The sequence below is a fragment of the Chamaea fasciata genome, unplaced genomic scaffold (assembly GCF_029207755.1).
Source record: "Chamaea fasciata isolate MVZ Bird 193981 ecotype frontalis unplaced genomic scaffold, bChaFas1.0.hap1 SCAF_3, whole genome shotgun sequence".
Taxonomy (NCBI): domain Eukaryota; kingdom Metazoa; phylum Chordata; class Aves; order Passeriformes; family Sylviidae; genus Chamaea; species Chamaea fasciata.
In genome coordinates, this window is record NW_027094088.1 from 36,268,953 (window position 1) to 36,286,787 (window position 17,835).

Here is a 17,835-nt window from a genome sequence, read left to right on the forward strand (position 1 = left end):
TTTCGGCCCAGCACGGTTAATGCCTCGGTTTCTGTGATCACTGTTAACTCAAAAAACACATTTTTTTTTACATTACTGTGATGCAAATTAAACCTTCCTGATTTTAATGCCCATAATCTTCATCCAAGCCTAATCCACTTTAAGTTTCCCTCCTTTCCTGACGCATTAAAATTTTTTTCTCTTTTTAGATACCTTTGAGATGGTTTCCGAAGACGATGACAGCAAGTTGGTTTTTAAAGTGAATTACCACTACATGTCTCAGGTGAAAAACGCCAGCGACGCCAACAGCGCTGCCCGGGCCCGGCGCCTGGCTCAGGAGGCCGTGACCCTTTCGACCTCCCTGCCCCTCTCGTCCTCGTCCAGCGTGTTCGTGCGCTGCGATGAGGAGCGCCTCGACATCATGAAGGTAAAGAAGCAAAGCTGGCTTTAGTTCTCTCTTCAGCTGGGCATAGAAGTGTTCAGGAAGGTGCCTGAAATCTTAGGGAAAACCAGAAATATTTCACATCCTCTTTAACTGCTGTCCAGGCATTAATGTAAGTGGTAGTATTTGGGCCTGAGTCTGATTTCTCAGCAACTTGGCAGGGAGAACCTATCTGCCCCAGGAGTGCTCTGTTGGCCAAGGAGTCTTCACAGAACAGGATTCATTCTTTTACAGGTGTTCCAAAGGGAAACGTTTAGTGCTGTTGCTCCATTATGGTCCAAACAAATCTTTGCATGTGACCACTGAAGTGGTAGGCAGTAGGTAGGGAGAAGTACACTGAGTGCCTCCGGACCTGTATTTTGAAAAAACCCATTCTATTATGTTCTAATAGCATCCAATAGGAAAGTGTTTGAGCTCCTTCTGTCTTGCTTTCCATTTGTGATCTGGAGAAATGAGTCTTTGCGGAGGGCTTTGCTTATCCACAGGATCAGAATGAACAGTCTGACACTTGTGTATGATTATGAGGTCTAATAATAATTCCTGATACACAGCAGGTGGAAATAAAATGCTTCATGTAATTTACAAAATCTCAGCTGTGTGATAAATATGAGGGTGGGGATTTTAAATATTCTTTTTGTTTTCTCCTTTTAACACTGGTAGGTTCTCATTACTGGTCCTGCAGACACCCCGTACGCAAATGGCTGCTTTGAATTTGATGTGTATTTCCCACAAGACTATCCAAATTCCCCTCCACTTGTGAATCTGGAAACAACTGGAGGCCACAGCGTGAGATTTAATCCAAACCTCTACAATGATGGCAAGGTAGGTCAGCTGGGATCTTGTGTTAGATGTCACAAGGAAATGAAACAGGTGAAAAGTTCTTCCCTTTTGTGATTGAATAATGGATCAGCCACTCCCAATGTACAGGAGGAAGCTCTTTGTTAATACTGGTCTTCAGACCAAAAAGAAAAGGGATTTGCCAGTTTCAAGTGGGAATTACCCCCTTTCTAGTCTTGCAGATTTTTAGACATTCAGCCTTTATGAACTGGATTGGAACAAAAAAGCAAGTACTTTTGACTGAGAAAAAGGCTCTTTTCCAACGTTTTTGCTAAATGAACCAGTCAGAAATCTGTTTTGGCTGGCTGAAATACCCTTTCCATGGACAAAGTATGCTTCATATCAGCTGCAGCTGAAGGTTTGCTGAGTGCCTTGTCTCTTTTTCTGCATCCACTTTCTATTAATGTGGATACAGAATATAATTCCTAAGGGAGACTTTATCTCCATTTTTCTTTGTCTTGTTTTAAGTCTTGGAAAATACTTGCCTTTAAGTTTCTTCTGTTTGTTTTTTCTCTTTTTTTTCTCTGTCTTGCTTGGATTGTTCCATTTCACAATAAGATTCGAGAATACCGTAAACTTCCCTAAAGTTCAGATCAGTCACAAAAGTTAAGGAATAATTCCAATTTCTTGATAGTCTGTGTGACAGAAACCACCTTTTACATGCTTAAGCAGAATGACTGTCTTTAAAACACACAATTACAAGTTTTATTGCAGTATTTAAAGCAGAAAGTAAAGAATCAGACGATATTCATAATTTGGGTTTTTTTTGGAGCTACTAGAATCCGTAGGTTTCCCATGAGGAAAAGTAATCTGCCTTGTCTTGTTTGTTTATTAGCGTGCTGTTCTTGCTTATCCACATTATTTTTATCTGTTTTCCTTTTAAAGTAGTCTCACGGTCTTAAGCTGCACCAGGGAAATTTTAGGTTGCACATCAGGAGGAATTTGGCCACAGAAAGGATAATTAGAGATGGGAATGGGCTGCCTAAGGAGGTGGTGGAGTCACTGACCAACCCTGGAGGTGTTTAAAGGAAAGGCTGGAGCTGGCACTCAGTGCCATGGTCTGGCTGACACGGTGGTGTTCTGTCACAGGTTGAACTCAATGATCCTGAGGTCTTAACCAACCTCATTGATTCTGTGATAGGAAACAAATTTGGCTTTTAGAATGCTGTTGTAAAAAGTTTGTCAAAAAATGAATGTAACGTCAACATTCTGTTCTGTCCCAGCAGAACAATTTTGTCATAATATTTGTGTGTGGTATTAATAATGTCACCTTTTCAGGTGTGCTTAAGCATACTTAACACGTGGCACGGGAGGCCAGAAGAGAAATGGAATCCACAAACATCAAGTTTTTTGCAGGTGAGCAATTTCTTCTTTCTCCTCAAATATAATTTTGAAGTAGTAAGTTGTCTCTTGCTCCTAAAGATTCCTTTTCTAGAACATTTAAACCAGAATAATCTTCAGATAAGCATAAATAAGACAAAGTCCATAAAAAGGTCCTTGGAACTCTAGGAAGGGAACACTGCTGAGGAGACAGGTTCTTCAAAATGCGCTCTCTAATGATTATTTCTGTTGGTCTGGTCCTGAAGAGCGGCTATTTATGTGTGCAGCTCATTCCTGCACCAGCTCTGCTCAGATGATTTCAAATCGTTTATTTTTTTTTCAAAAAGAAAATTCAAAAAAGGACTGGGAGATGACATCATCTCATGCATTTATCAGAAGCTTTTTATGGTGAAGACAAAAGAGAGAGCTAAGAAAGTGAAGTACGCTAGTGCAGACTGTAGCCTTCCTCCTCCTAAGCATGCAGGTGAGCTGAGTAGAGGAATAAAGATGAAGGGAATGGAAGTGCAGCTATGCTGTGTTCAATAACAATTAGTGTTACATTAGAGCAGAATTTATTAGGGCATGCAATCCTTATAATTTCAGCTTTATTTTGCAAACATGCACTGACTCAAAAGCAAAGACATTAAGTAAAAGTAAAGCCTGCAATAGCTTCTTTCCTATGGCAGTCACTGAATTTATTCTGAGTTTGGAGTAATTACTATGTAGCACAAGATACAATATCTGTTCCAAATCCTAGAAGACTGCACAACTTCAGCATAATAGAATTACTGCCTTCAGCAGAACAGATTTCAGCTTGTTCAGGATTTGGCCTTGGAGAGCAAATTTATCAGTCTCCTAAAAGTTCAAGAATGGTCTATTCCAGCGAGAGGAAGTCAGGCAAGTGAGGCAGAGGGCCAGCATGGGTAAACAAGAGCTCTTGCCTAAGCTCAGCTCCAAAAGGAAGAAAGAAAAGGTGGAAGGAGGGGATGAGGTACTTGTGTGAAATAAAAGGACTGTGACCAAAGATGTAGGAGAGAAATTAGGGAAACTAAAGCTTAGATGGCACTGAAAATGTTGAGGGTTATAAAGATGAACACAAAGAGCTTTTCATAAATATGCTGGCAGCAAAAGAACACATTTTCCTTGGGCTTTCCAGCTGCTCAGCGGGCAGGAAACCTATTGACAAGGGCATGGAAAAGGCAGAGGTCCTCTCTGCCTCACTCTTAGGGGTAAGACTTGCTTTCCCCTGTCCCTGAGCCCTCACTAGGGATGTCTGTGAGAATGAAGAATTACCCACAGTAGAGGAAACCGTATTGGAGCTGCTTGGGCCCTCATGTTGGTGGAACCAAACCCCGTGAATCCAGGGGAGCTGAGGGAGCCAGCTGATATCTCTGCAAAGCCATTAGCTCTCATCTTTGACAGGCAGAACAATCAAGGGAACTTGCTGGCAAACTGACACTCAGCTTCAAGATAAGCAAGAGGGAGGATCACGTTAAGATAGATATCCAACACTTCCTTAATGAGTGCAAGTCCCCCAAGATCCAAATTCTTTTTCAGGAGATGAACTGCAATTTTGGACTTCAACTGTAAAATCAGTGTAGAAACGTACGAGTATTTAGGAGGTCTTATTTTCACTAAAGTCCTTTTTCTTACATTGAAATGTTAGATTTGATTGTTAAAAATGACATGCAACATAGAAGTTTATGATTTAAAACTTCTTTTCAGTGTTTCATTTTGAGAATAGGAAGAAGACTGTTGGAAAAAGCCCCATCCCCATCATATTCGGACAAAAACACTTTACAACTATTAAATGGAAAACAGCTGTAGGACTAAATAAATTGCTTGGAATGAATTAGGCACTACATGTTTTTGCTGGCTCAGAGATTGAACTATTGTCAGACCACCCAAAATACTTCAGAAATTAATTTTTATTACCCAGCGAAACTGGAAGATCGGTGTAGAGCTTCTCATTCATTACAATTATAATTCAAAGTATTGACTGCTTATTCAGGCCCCAGAAAGTACCATGCTGCAGTGTCCAATTTCTCCACCATAGCTACTTAAAAAAATAGTTATCTAAAATACAAAATTTTTAAAAAGCAAAAGCCTGTTCTTCCAGAGACATGTAAAAGCCACAGAGATCACCAAAACACCTTCCATGCCCAAAGCCTTGGCCCTGAAGTCACTCTACTGTGGCTTAGCACATTTGCATTACTATTCTGCCTTTTTTGGTATCTATGTGGCCATTTGCTTGATGAAACCTGATTTGTGAGGCACATTCTGTATGTTTTAATGCATTGACTTACGTTTTAAGGTTTAACACTAAATAACTGTGGCTGCTTCTAGTTGAGTGCAGGGCAGGTACAGGAGACTCTGATGGTGCACATGGTGCCAGCAGGTCCCTGGAGCAGCTGCCTCAGAAACAGAAAAACTTGGTTAGTTTTCAGCCCAACAGGGTATGGTGGTTCGCATCTCCCACTGCACAGCTACATGTGCAGTCCATCGGGATAAAGACTTGGCTGCCCTAGACTGCCTGTCTGTGCTGTAATGAAAGCACAGCCACTGCACAAGGGCAAAGTGCCACAGCACCTAAAGGAGTGAGGGTGTGTTCCTGTGAGGTGCTGGTGGGACTGAGGGTAACCTGTGTCATTAGCTGGCTCTTGGACTGATGCTTTGAAAGGAGTTACTGATCTGGCATTGTGTGTGCGGAGTGAGGAACCATCACGGAGAGGATGGGAAGCTGGAACACTTTTGTGCTGGCTTTGCTGCAGGAGAAACTCCAGGAGAATGCCACACTTGAGCACAGAGCACAGCTGTGGATGTCAGGGCACTGCCTGCAAAAGAGTCAGAGTCTGGATTGCTGCTGACATGGCATGTATCTGATGTGAGCTGTATGTTCTGCATCCACCAAGATAAAGGAGGACTCTTTTCTTCCATATCCAGATTCACAAATCAGGCTGCTAAATTAGGGAATGTTTTAAAGCTCAAAGTTGTACTCAGGTTGGGAGGAGAGTCAGTTCATAAAACAGCTGCCCTGATGTGTTTATCTGCACCTAAGTATGCCCAGTTCTGAAAATGCCCTTCCTAGGTCTGTAACATATCATCAGCTTTTCACTAATTGAGGAAATATAAGTGTTCAAATCAGCTTGGTTGAATTCTTTACAGTTCTGGAAGTTTGTGTCACAGAACTGTAATCCCTAAAATTGTTACTGGTGGACTTGGTCCTAAGTACATAAGAAAAACTTGCCCTTCATTTAGTAAAAAAAACAAGTTGACAGGGGCAAACTTGTAATACTGGAGAAACTAGCAAGCCATCAAATCATGAATATGCAGTATGTCTACATTTGGATACCTAAGAGCCCTATGTATCTGTTTAATTCTTTGGGTTTTATTAGGAATAGCTGAGTATATGGTTAAATGCCTTGAATTTATGTAAGCATCTATTCACACATGTGCTGGATAGTAAAATTGAAAGGAGGGGATTTATTATTTCCTAATTACTGAATGGTTGGTGCTTTGTTCATATAGTATTGAAAATGTTTTTTCCCTTAAAGAAAATACTGAGATTTTGTTTTATTGGGATATGACACAGTATTGTTTGTAAAATCTGAAACTAAAGGGCTAAGAACATTCATTTGAAAGAAAAAATGGGAGACAATGTAGATCAGGATTAATTTCAGTGGTTCACGTGGCGTGTTACCTCCTCTCTTTCTTTTCCATCTAGTTCAGAATTAGAAGAATGAGTAAGCTCAGCCGCAGGGAAAAAATCAAAATTATTGACTGAGAACTTGACAAATACACTTCCTTTCACAAAAGGCTGCAATCAGACATCTCTTCCTTTAAATACTTTCTTTTACTTATATTTGTATGTTTGTTTGCAGGGTTTTAAGTTACATTTGTCATTTGCTCAGTGTTTGAGCTAAACAGACAGCCACAGGACTCATGCTTTTTGTGTGTAGTGGCAGTTTAGGTTTGAAAGCGTGGATGTTCCCTGCTCGCACATAGCCTGCATCACAAATGGAAGTACTTTGCCATAGAAATGGTTTTGCTTGTAAGGTGAGCAGAGCTGTGTACATTTGTAAGAATACATTGGTAGCATGATTTGAATATTTGGTTTCTTCTCTTAACAGGTGTTAGTGTCTGTCCAGTCCCTCATACTGGTGGCAGAACCATACTTCAATGAACCAGGTTACGAACGATCGCGGGGTACTCCCAGTGGTACCCAGAGCTCCAGAGAATACGATGGAAATATCCGACAGGCAACAGTCAAGTGGGCAATGCTTGAACAAATGAGAAATCCATCGCCATGTTTTAAGGAGGTGGGTTTTGTGAAAGGCAGTATTGCTTTTTTTTGAGCAGTAAGAATAATGCAAATATTTGGTAAGACCGTGCAGGAGATGTCTATTTTAACCTGCGGCAGTGACTCCAGAGTGAGTCTTGTTCTGAAGTGAATAAGAATGCACCAAACTTGACAGATTCTCTTCTAGGAAACAGGAATGCAGGCAAAGTGGGACTGATCTGAATGAGATCTTGGTGCACAGTTGGATAAAACATGGTTCAGTAAGCTCAGCTCACTCTTACGATTGAGCAGGACTTTTTACATGGCCTGTAACACCTACAGCCCTACAAAGGGGCACTCCATGCTCCATACTCTGCATAAGTAACAGGCAGTATTTTCCCAAGAACCATGAATTTGGAGCAAGTACTAAGAAACACTTCAGATACACCAAGATAATGCAAATTGGAAAAATACCTCAAAAGAAATTCCACAAAGCATCTGCACTAAAAACCTGTGCTTTTGAAAACAGCTGTCTTGATGCTGCTAAAAGCACTGCCAACCTTCATATGCATTCATGCTGTCTTAAAAAAAATTACTGTAATAAATCAAATTGCTTAATTTGCTTACATTCCTGAAAATAGACTAAAGCTTACCTGTAGCATCATAGAAGAATTTAGTTATTAGGGACTTCTCTCAGTGTCTGTAGTCCAATTCCTTTTCCAAAGCAGATGAGTTAGATCTCAGGGGCTTGGACATACACAGCAAAGAGTTCAAGGAAAAAAGAGATGAAGAAACACTAAGAGAATCTGTACGAATATTATTGCAAAATGTTTGGTCAAACATGAGTCATCTCACAGTATTACCAACGAATATTTCCAGAAAAACACATTTTGTTCTGAACTACTACAGCTGTTGCCAGTGTTGAAGTGTGGAACCATCTGTCAGTATCACCTATGCTTTCAGTGGTCTGCATAATAAAATGTTGAAAAAGCCTAATTATTTTAGGATTATGCACATTTCTGGGTGTGGCATCTGAGATGTTGATGTCCCATCCCTTCCTTGATGTTGTAAAAAACATCCTTTGGAATGCAAAACCTTTTTTCATTAAAATTTCTCTGTCTTGTGGAATAAGAAAACATTGACACTTTACCTGCACTGCAAGTGTTAGATATCTTTATCCACATGCAGGTGAAAAAGGATGTGCAGTGTATGTAGGGGTGTTGAGTTAATGAAATAAAACCTGATGGTGGTTCAGAATTATCTCTTAAATGTTCTACTCAATAAGTAGAAGGCCATGATAAAGATAATATCCGGACACATAATCCAATAAATTCTGCTAATAAGTCTTCTTCTTCTAGCTAATGTAATGGTTTCACTTTGGCGAAAGGCATTCTCAAATCACAGTAAGATTCAATTAATTGAATATATAAGAAAGCAGTGGGCTCCCTGACAATAATGCTCCATGTTTCTTCTCACATGTACAGAAGTGAAGGATATGCAGTATCATACCACTCGGTAACTGAATCCCAGCTTATTACTGCACTTTCCCTTAAGAGTCTCAGTAATCCTGTGCTTACTCTGCAGCTCAGCTTTCACCCTGCTGGTATGAAATGGGCAGCTTTGGAACAATGCTAGATTCCATCTGCGGCCCCATCAAATGGAAATGCATCTCTCTGATTATCTGAGCATTTCTGTGGGAGACTTCCTTTTTGTTCAGACCTCTAGGTTTTCTGGAGGGTTATCTTAGAAACCTTACCACTGATGATCAGTTCATAACACAGATGCAAACTCATGCTGAAGACTGAGGTCTAAGATCCTGAGATCTGTTGTCTTCAAAAATCTGAGCTGTCTTGTCTTCAGTGTCTTAAATGATGAGTAGGCTTGAGAGATGTAAGCTGCCAGTCTTTGGGAGTTTTTCCAAGCTCCGTTATGGATTTAAGAAATGTATCCAGAATTGAAGTCAATTACGGTTTCAATATGCAGTTTCTCTTTAGACAGATAGCTATTTTCTCTAACCTCTAGAGGGAAAAATTATTTTTCCCATTATGTTGCAATATGGCCAAGAACTCTTGAGTGCTCAATAAAATTTCTTTGGTTTTATTGTTTCTTTCACCGTTCAGAGTTTTAGAAAACTGTTTAAGACAAAGCCAACAGCAAGTAGAGTTTCACAACTTTGTATGAGTGTTCATTGGTTGGATTTTTTAAACTGAAATATGTACTTCAATACCAAAATTACTCTTCAGTCAAGTACTGGCTCTCATCCAGACTCAACTACCATGGCCTGAGAATTCCAGTGTCCCCAGATGTGCAGCCTCTGCCTAAAGCAAAGTGGTTGCACGCCTCTGAAGCAGCTGCTATGATCCTTCTTTGCAGAAGCGCGTAATGTTCCTGTGCTTGTACTGCCAACAGTGTTTCTGCTCATCTCTTTTCTGTTGGGGCAGCCCATGACAGTGACAGGGGAGGATGTGGTGCTTCTGCCACCTGTGCTTCTCTAGCAAAACAAGGCAGGGAAAGAAACAATGAAAGCCTCAGCACTGTCTCTGTGTAGCTCTGCCCCTGTGTGAACTTTGTGTCAGCGTAGTATATCCAGCTTTGAACTGCAGAATGTGAGCAGCACTCTGCTGTCCCTTCTGCTTTTGCTGGGTGTATTTCTGGCACTGGTTTGCCCTGCACCCAGGTAACACAAGTGACTGCTGAAATGGCAGGCTGCACACAAACAGTGGATTCCTATAGACTGGAAGAGATATCCAGACCAACAAACTCCCTGAAACAGCTGAATTTAGAACAGTTTCCTCAGGGCTTTTTCCAGTTGGATTTTGGAAACCTTTGAGGACAGGAATTCCAATTTTATCTCCAACCTGGTTCATTTCTGAATTACCTTCATACCGATGGTTTTTTCCTTATATTCAGTTAGACCCATAGAGGTCTTGCAAATGTGGTATTGTTAAAGTAGATGGTTCTTCCGCCCATGTTACATTGGTAATGTTTTCTTGCAGGTCATCCACAAACACTTCTACTTGAAAAGAGTGGAGATCATGGCTCAGTGTGAGGAGTGGATAGCAGACATACAGCAGTACAGCAGTGACAAACGAGTAGGCAGGACCATGTCCCATCATGCAGCAGCTCTGAAGGTGAGATGTTTCTAAGTGTCTAGTGACAAATCTAAGTGTCCCAGTTGTCAAGAGGTGAAAAGTGTGTGCATTACACTTCTTCAGTTTTCTTACGACAAGTTGGATTTTCCTTTAGCACCTGTCCTGTCTATTTTTCCTATGAGTATTTGGATAGGATACAGTGACCCCGAGATGAGTTCAGCTGGCTGGAGCACGGTGCTCATAACCCCAGGGTTGTGGGTTTGATCCCCTACAGGCCATTCATCTCAGACCTTGTGGGTCCCTTGCAACTCAGAATACTCTGTGATAATTGCATTTTTTGTTCACTCTGAGGGTGGGTGGGGGTTAATGATAAACTTGTATTACAACCAATTCCTTGCCAGAAAACAAGCTCCTAGAGTAGACGAGCGGTTAATAAACTGTGGTCCACTACAATCAGTTTTACCCTGTGTTAACTTTAATCAAGTTCTAACCATTATAAATATTTTCTGCCTTCCTAGCCGAGTATTACCATTTGTGTATTTTGTGATCACACAGACAACAGGTCTATATTGTTTTTAATAGTTGAGGTTTTATTTCCCCTGAGGTGCAAACACCAAATTTTTGAAGGCTTCTTTTTTCTGTTGCCAGACTTCCATTCTTTCAGTATGATTGGTCTTCAAAATGAAGTTCTTGTGATCAGTATAAAAATCTCTGAATATCTGTCTCTGTGACATATTCTCTATTCATCATGAATTCTGTATAAATTTAGTTTGACTGTATGACCTACCAAGTCCAAGCCATTTCTGCTGTGACCCCTGAACACCACCTTTAACTTGTCCCTAGCTGCTCTTGCTAAATATTCTGTCACTGAAGCAAAAGTACCAGTCCTTAAATATGGGGGAGAAGTTGATCCAGACATGGAAATAATACATTTATGCCTTTTCTACCTACTCCTTGTTTTGCCTTATAGTGTCAAACTTTGTGAAAAGTATTGTTTTAACTGTGGCCTTCCACGCTGATTTGTTCTTGTATATGCAGCGTCACACAGCTCAGCTGCGAGAAGAACTTCTAAAACTTCCCTGTCCTGAAGGATTGGATCCAGACACTGATGACTCCCCAGAAAAATGCAGTGCCACAACAAGCTCAGAAGAGACCATGTTGCACGACCAGGTTAAACCCAGCAGCAGTAAAGATGTCCCCACTGATTTCAAGTCATGAATTGCATTGACATGGACTTTGTAGACACAACGGCTTTGAAGCACAAGCCAAATATGTCAATATTTGTATGTAAGAAGTTAATTATGTAATAGGTATTGAAATTGAAACTATACTATGCCCTTAAGGATATACAGTTTAATTAAAAATGATCTTTTATTTACCTGTACAAGAGTGTAAACTTTTTTGTGCTTTTATTTTTCAATTGTGAGAACCACTGATTGGTATGTTTAAAAAGTTATGTATACAAAAAATGGATAAATCACTGATATATAAGGGAAACTACCTTAGGAAAGAATGTTTACTGAATGTTTATTATTTTTTTTTTACTTGTAGAGTGAGGGCGGTTGTAACAAAGAATATATATTGGTCATTCTTACAGCTACTATTTAAAGTCAGAAAATTTTCACTGAATTTGATAGATTTTACGTTTGGCCATATATTCATGCTCATATTTGATTCTAAAGAAAACCTCCTGTATACTTCAATAAACGTTAAATGGACATGATCCCTCTTTTATGATTTACTGGTACATTTTTTAAATAAACTGCCATAAAATACGCTCTAGCTGAAGACTTGCACTTGTATGACTGACTTCATTACAGTCAACATACTTAATTTTATGCTTACTAAATCTAAAATGTAGATGAAATAAATGCACATGGTTTTACCTCATGCCAAATTTGGACTTCTGAATTAGTTGGGTTTTTTTGGCTATTTTATGCAAACTAACAGTATTCTAAATTTCTTAAGGGCTATTCTGGAACAAAGTCTTTACTGTATTGAAATGTCTGATTTTTACATACTCAGCTGTACTCTTACGTACTGACACGCCACACAGGACTCCGATGTTCTGTAGTTCCTACTGTGTAGTCTTATTTCCAGTTTTATACTTGCAGCCACAGATCCCTAACTAAAAGGGTAAGGAGTTTGCTTGATTTAATCATCAAGTCTCACTTTTAACATAACATGCATTGCTATCATTGTTATTAATTTTTGAGCAGTCCTTGAAGGACTAAAAAGTTAATACCGGTATTACCTCAGACTAACAATCTGTGTGTATGATCAATAGTATAAATCAGGCAAAACCGAAAGATTTTGTTTTCTATTTGTTCTTTGTTTATAAGTATCACGCTGGAATTTTCTCACTTTTTGTTTTACAATGTATTATTTCTAATCATTAAAAATGGCACCAACTGAGGTTGTGTTCTTATGCTGGTGGTTAAACAGTTAGTTCTGATAGTCCTGACCAAAGAGCAGGTTTTGTATTCTACGGATGCGTTGTGTTAATCCAAGGCCTGTTCTGATTGTACATACCTCTCAAAATACCAGCTTGGCTACATCTCTGGAACTTCAGGGGTCCTTAGTCAAAGAGCCAAAACAAGCAACCCTGTGCCAGAACTGCTGGTAAATACATGATACAAAGAGCTTATGCCATACAGTCCAAGTGTTAGAACTTCATCAGTGTTAAAACAGCCCTGCATTTTTCCAGCTGCGTATTTACTTCCCTTCTATTGCTGTACAAAACGACTCTGATACTCCTGTAAAGGCTCCAAAAGCAAAATTAACCACTGACTTCCAATTATATTTGTTAGGAGTTTCCATTAGAGCTCTTCATTTACTGCTTAAACTGCCTGCCTGCAGCAGCACAGTCTTTTTATAAAATCCTGGTACTTGTAACAAAACCAAATGTACTGAACTCGAAGATCCTCTCTAAACGTGAAGACTTTTTCCTTTACCATTGAAAAGCAAGACTGAAACAAGAACTCCCCATCTTGCATTGATTTGACCTGAGGAAGGTGGTGAACATGATTGTACCTTTATCTCTGGTGTGTATTTACGGTTTCATAGCAATGCTGATGTGAAGTCACTGCTGCTTAATTAAGCAGACGTAAACAGCTGCATGGGATATTAAACTCTAATTTGCATCTACATACCAATTATCCTTTTTTTGCTCTAATATGAGCTGGAATGATATTGTACCAAATTAATGCAGAGATTCCATCCTTAACTTGCAACTGTGTTACAGTCTAGTAAGGAAATTGTGAACTTGGCAACAAATACGAAATACACATTTTTAGGTTTTAAATACACAAGGTAGCTATGCTACTTGGCAGTAACATCACAGTAAATACTGTGAGGTGGTAGATTCTTCTCTTACCATTTCATCAAAATGAACAGAAACCTGTACAGATGCATCACAGTTTCTAACCATCCATTCAGGTCCTGTGTTTTTAACTGTTAAGCTGATTTTGTAGAAAATGTTTTAAAATGCAACAGAAGGTATTTTCAAAAGTGCAAAGGGCAGCAGGCTGCTAGTTTTAGATCATTATGGAATTTTGCTCCATGTTTTTTGGTCCTGCCTTTGGCCCAGGCAAAGTGTTGACACTTCAGTTCTGCAGTGTAGTGTGGGATGCTACCAGCCCAAATTGGAATTGCTGTAGCTACTCTGCCAGAGGCAGTGAGGCACCACAGAGTAAGACAGGAGTGTTTCTTGGTGCTTCACAGACAGCAATGCCAGGCTTTTCTGACTGGTGCAACCACAGTGGCTACAGAAGAGGAAACAGCTCGGCATTTCGTGAGACCTTGTGCTCCATGAGAGCAAAGCCCTTGTTCCACTGATTGCTGCACATGAGCAACTGCTCTGTTCTGCAGCTGTAGCCACAGCACTCTCCATATACAGACAGCAGTGATGGTACCTCTGCAGTAGTTGATGGTTTCCTTTGGAATTTCCTCCATGTGAAAGATGTGCATAAATGTACAGATTAACGCTGCTCTGTAATTCTGCCGCTCCTATACAGGAAAAAAACAAATATGACAATCTAGGAAAAAAAAAAGAAAAAAATAACAAAATTTGAAACCTAAAAGTTGTAAACAACTTCTAAGTTCAGTCCAGTAATTACATGTTAAATGTTTAGGTAAAAGCAGAATAAAATATGTGTGACTACAGATCAACTGGATCTGCAGTGACCTGTGTGGCATTGTTGGTTGGGCTTTGTTACCGTTTTTCTTCTGTAAATCTTTTCCAAAGCTCAAGGTAAATACTGTGCACCTCTGCCAGCCAGGTGAGGAGACTCTCCTGCAGCCACAGGTAAAGTGCTGCTGACACAGGTAAGGCACTGGGCTGCTGATCACTTCCATGGAGCTCCATTTAGCATGTTCTGTTTAGCAGCAGTGGAGTGTCCATTCTTTGCTTTAAAAAGAGAGAAATCTCCCATACAATACAGGAAATGTACTGTACTATTTTTTGAAGGCTCTGTCAAATAGGGCATTCAGTTTCTGGCAGGATCACATTGTTAAGAAAACATGACTACGAAACTCTCTTTTTTCCAGCTATGTCATCCATTACTTTTCTTCCCCAAAATGTTTCTGGTGGCACTTTAAGAAATGTTCTGGTTTACATCCTGAAGAAAACAACTTGATAAGTAAACAGCCATATTATTACTTTGTCTTGTAAACCCATAAATACCAGAACACAAACCCAGCTGACCTACATTTAGGCCAGGACTATACTGTGTTATTCTGATTCCTTTGAAGAAGAATTACTTAGGCTTAGTTGGAGTTTCTCAGGCAGGCCTTCATTTTATAACTACATGCTGCCTTTGTATTAGTGTGATTTTTTATTTCTCTAGAAGCCAGTCACCACCACGTGGACTCACCTTCTTGGACTGTCAGCTCTCTCTATAGAAAACAGAAATTAAAAGCATTTTACAGAAGAAAGGAGACAGATACTCATTCTTCTTGCCTTAAGGAACGAGTACAAGGTGCAGAAGTTATTTCAGATCTATTTCTCGGGTTTTTTTACCACCACACGTACATATCTATCCATGTATAAATGCATCTGCCCTGGCACTTATTTGTCTTGAAAATGTTTTCTGAGCTGTATTTTCCCTCTCCTCCATAGCCAGTGACAGCATTAGTAGGAACAACTGGGCATTTATAGCCCAAAAATAAGCATTCTGAAATAACACTGAGCTGAGTGGGGGCAAAAGTAAGCTCCACAATTACTAAAATGAATCACAGGTAAAAATATTTTCATTCTCCAGAGATTTGGTTGTTGCCATTGTTCTATTCCCCAAAACCATGAATGCAGAATATACATTATCTGCCCATTGAATGTATATAGCAGAGCTCCCAAATAATCTCATCACTGCCTCTGTTTGATAAAGGCTTAGAAAATAAATCCCAAACCACAATTATCTGTCTTGATTGAGAGAGTTCTGCATATTGTGACCTGTCATCTCTGCAGACTGCAATGTCTTCTCTGGTCTTCTTGCCTCAGAGCCTGAGTTTTGGCTCTTAAAAAAATAACCTGGTCCACTTAGTTCTCCAGGTGTATTAATGCAATTCACCCTTTGCATTAAGAGTGCAAATGTGGAAAATGGAAACAAACTGAAAATCTCAGTTTGCCATCTGTAAAGATTCTGTGTTGCTTCATTGAGGATTTTCTTACTGGGAGAGCAAATGGAAAAAGCCGAACTTTGGGGGGGGTTCTATCTTTTCTGTTTTCATTAAGATATTTAAACAAGCATGTGATTCAGAAACAGAATACCAACAGAAAATGTCTTGCAATCTACTCCTAAGCAATGGCTTGGATGTCTCTAGAAGTCCTGTTCTCTCACCTTGAAGTTCTAAGTTTTCAGCCACAGAAAACCTTCATCCATTCCTAAATTAGGAATAAGCACATTAATGCAAACTTCCAGAACTGTTTCGATCAAAATTTCTTCATTCATTCCGGAGTTTTGAAGAATAAACTTATTTCTACAAGTATTTTAAGCAGCTTGTAAGAAGGTGGCCTTAGCTGGATTCTGGTGCAGCACAATTCTAAGCCTGGACTACAGTAGCACTGCAGGAGGGATACCAGTGTGGTTAATTCAGGTTGTGACAAGGCCGCCGTCATCACACATGTACAACCAGCCCAGCCAAGCGCCAGCATTCTCGCATTAGGGAATCCAGGGTGCCAGATCCCTGTGCGCAATGGCTGGGAATGGTCTGCAGGACGTGAGTCCCTGCCTCCATCCTGGCTATAGCTACAGTTCAGGCTGTCCTGAAATTGCTGCGTCTTGCTGGCAATGTAGTGGGGCAGTGATTCAAGAGGGAACAGGAGTGACATGGCACGTTTAAACCTCACAGCCAGCAGCAGGATTGCTGGAAAGGAAATGCTGTGCTTGCCAACAGGAGCCATCCTCTCAGCTACCAAATAGTCACACTGCAAATCTCAACTATATTTTGAGGCAGTTTCAACCAAAGGAACTTGATGTGATAGATAAAATTCACAGGGGCTGGCCTCCAGCAAAGCAGCAGTCACAAGAGAAATCATGCAACCATCTGGCTCACTGAATTTTGCCATAGCATGTGGGATTCTGGAAGAGTCCCAGAGCATTATAGAAACCTCAGACTAGGGGAAAAAAGATTCAATTCTACACATCTCCCAGTTGCCTCATGGTCACTAAAGGCAAGAGTGTGCAGGCTTGTCACACACACACCAAAACACCAAAAAACAGGTCCCTGGGAGACTTCAGTGTCAGCAACGTGAGGACTCTAATAGACACCACCTGATCCATCTGACAGAACAGGGAAAACAACCTGGAAATTACATCCCACTATTTATTGATTTAGCTCCATACAAATTTCACTCTAGTTAAAGAAACCAAAACAAACAACACTACATCACTACATATGTACACCATGTACACTCAGACCCAAATAATTGCTGTTGATGAGAGCAAATGGTGACTGAAGCAAAGGTAAGCCAAAGAACAAAATATCCTTTTGTATCTGCACTGCCTACTGATGTGTTAAACTTCCTTGCACTTGTTTCTAGCTCTTCCTCCAAGGAATTAATTCATGTTAGAAAAAACTAGCCAGATGAACAAACACCACACAGCAGGGAACTGAACATCAATAACTTGTATTGGAGGAAAAGCCAAGCCATCTGAACAAAGAATAGGAGAACAACAGTACATGGCTCCTGATAAACTGTGTAAGTCGGGAAAGACAGTTCAGTCTTGAAGAGCTCTCAAGAGCCTGTACTGGTAGCAGAAGTCAATGAGGGACAGTGCTGAAATTTCTAGATGGCATATGGAGAACAGCAGTAGAATGCTAAATTCAACGCATGCCTAATGGAAGACTTGGATTAATCATCTGAATAAAAATAACACGGTTTAAATGCTTGTTGTGATACTGCTGTCTTCCTGAAAATGTTAGTATGACTTGTGTATTTTTAATCACTACCTTAAATACATTTTTGTTTTACTTGCAAATGCCTTTTCATGCACAGAATCTAACAGCAAGTTATTTTCCATTGGCAAGTGTGCCCTCAAAGACAGTGGTCCCATCAATGTCATTAAGGACAAGCCACGGTTGTAAATTCATCCAGTTTTCATTTTTCCCCAATGGTTCATTTTACACATTTCAACACAGTGAAAGGCACCAAGGCTCCACTGAGGCAGCAGAACAGTGCTCAGTGCCCAGCATCCGTCACAGCGTGGGATTAAATGTCCAAAAGCGAAGTGTAGTTGATCTGTCATACAGAAATTCTTCATTCTCAAATATCACATCTTGTGACTGATACAAAGTCTCCATGCAGATTAAATTGCCAGTGTTCACCTCAACCTTTGCTTTCTTTCTAGCAGAATGATTTTGTCCCATAAGACTCCTGGAAAAAAAAA

At 40.1% G+C, this 17,835-nt stretch overlaps 1 protein-coding gene across 2 annotated transcripts in view; it reads left to right on the top strand.

Annotated features, from left to right (window-relative positions):
* Window positions 1-12,364, top strand: part of BIRC6 (baculoviral IAP repeat containing 6) — a 175,602-nt gene extending 163,238 nt beyond the window's left edge. For both annotated transcript variants that reach the window (XM_066178597.1, XM_066178596.1), the window contains exons 69-74: window positions 189-406; window positions 1,082-1,243; window positions 2,537-2,614; window positions 6,709-6,897; window positions 9,854-9,988; window positions 10,988-12,364. In XM_066178597.1, coding sequence (XP_066034694.1) covers window positions 189-406; window positions 1,082-1,243; window positions 2,537-2,614; window positions 6,709-6,897; window positions 9,854-9,988; window positions 10,988-11,167 — 962 coding nt within the window. In that variant the 3' untranslated portion in view covers window positions 11,168-12,364. The remainder of the gene's footprint in view (window positions 1-188; window positions 407-1,081; window positions 1,244-2,536; window positions 2,615-6,708; window positions 6,898-9,853; window positions 9,989-10,987) is intronic.
* The last annotated feature ends 5,471 nt before the right edge of the window (window positions 12,365-17,835 follow it).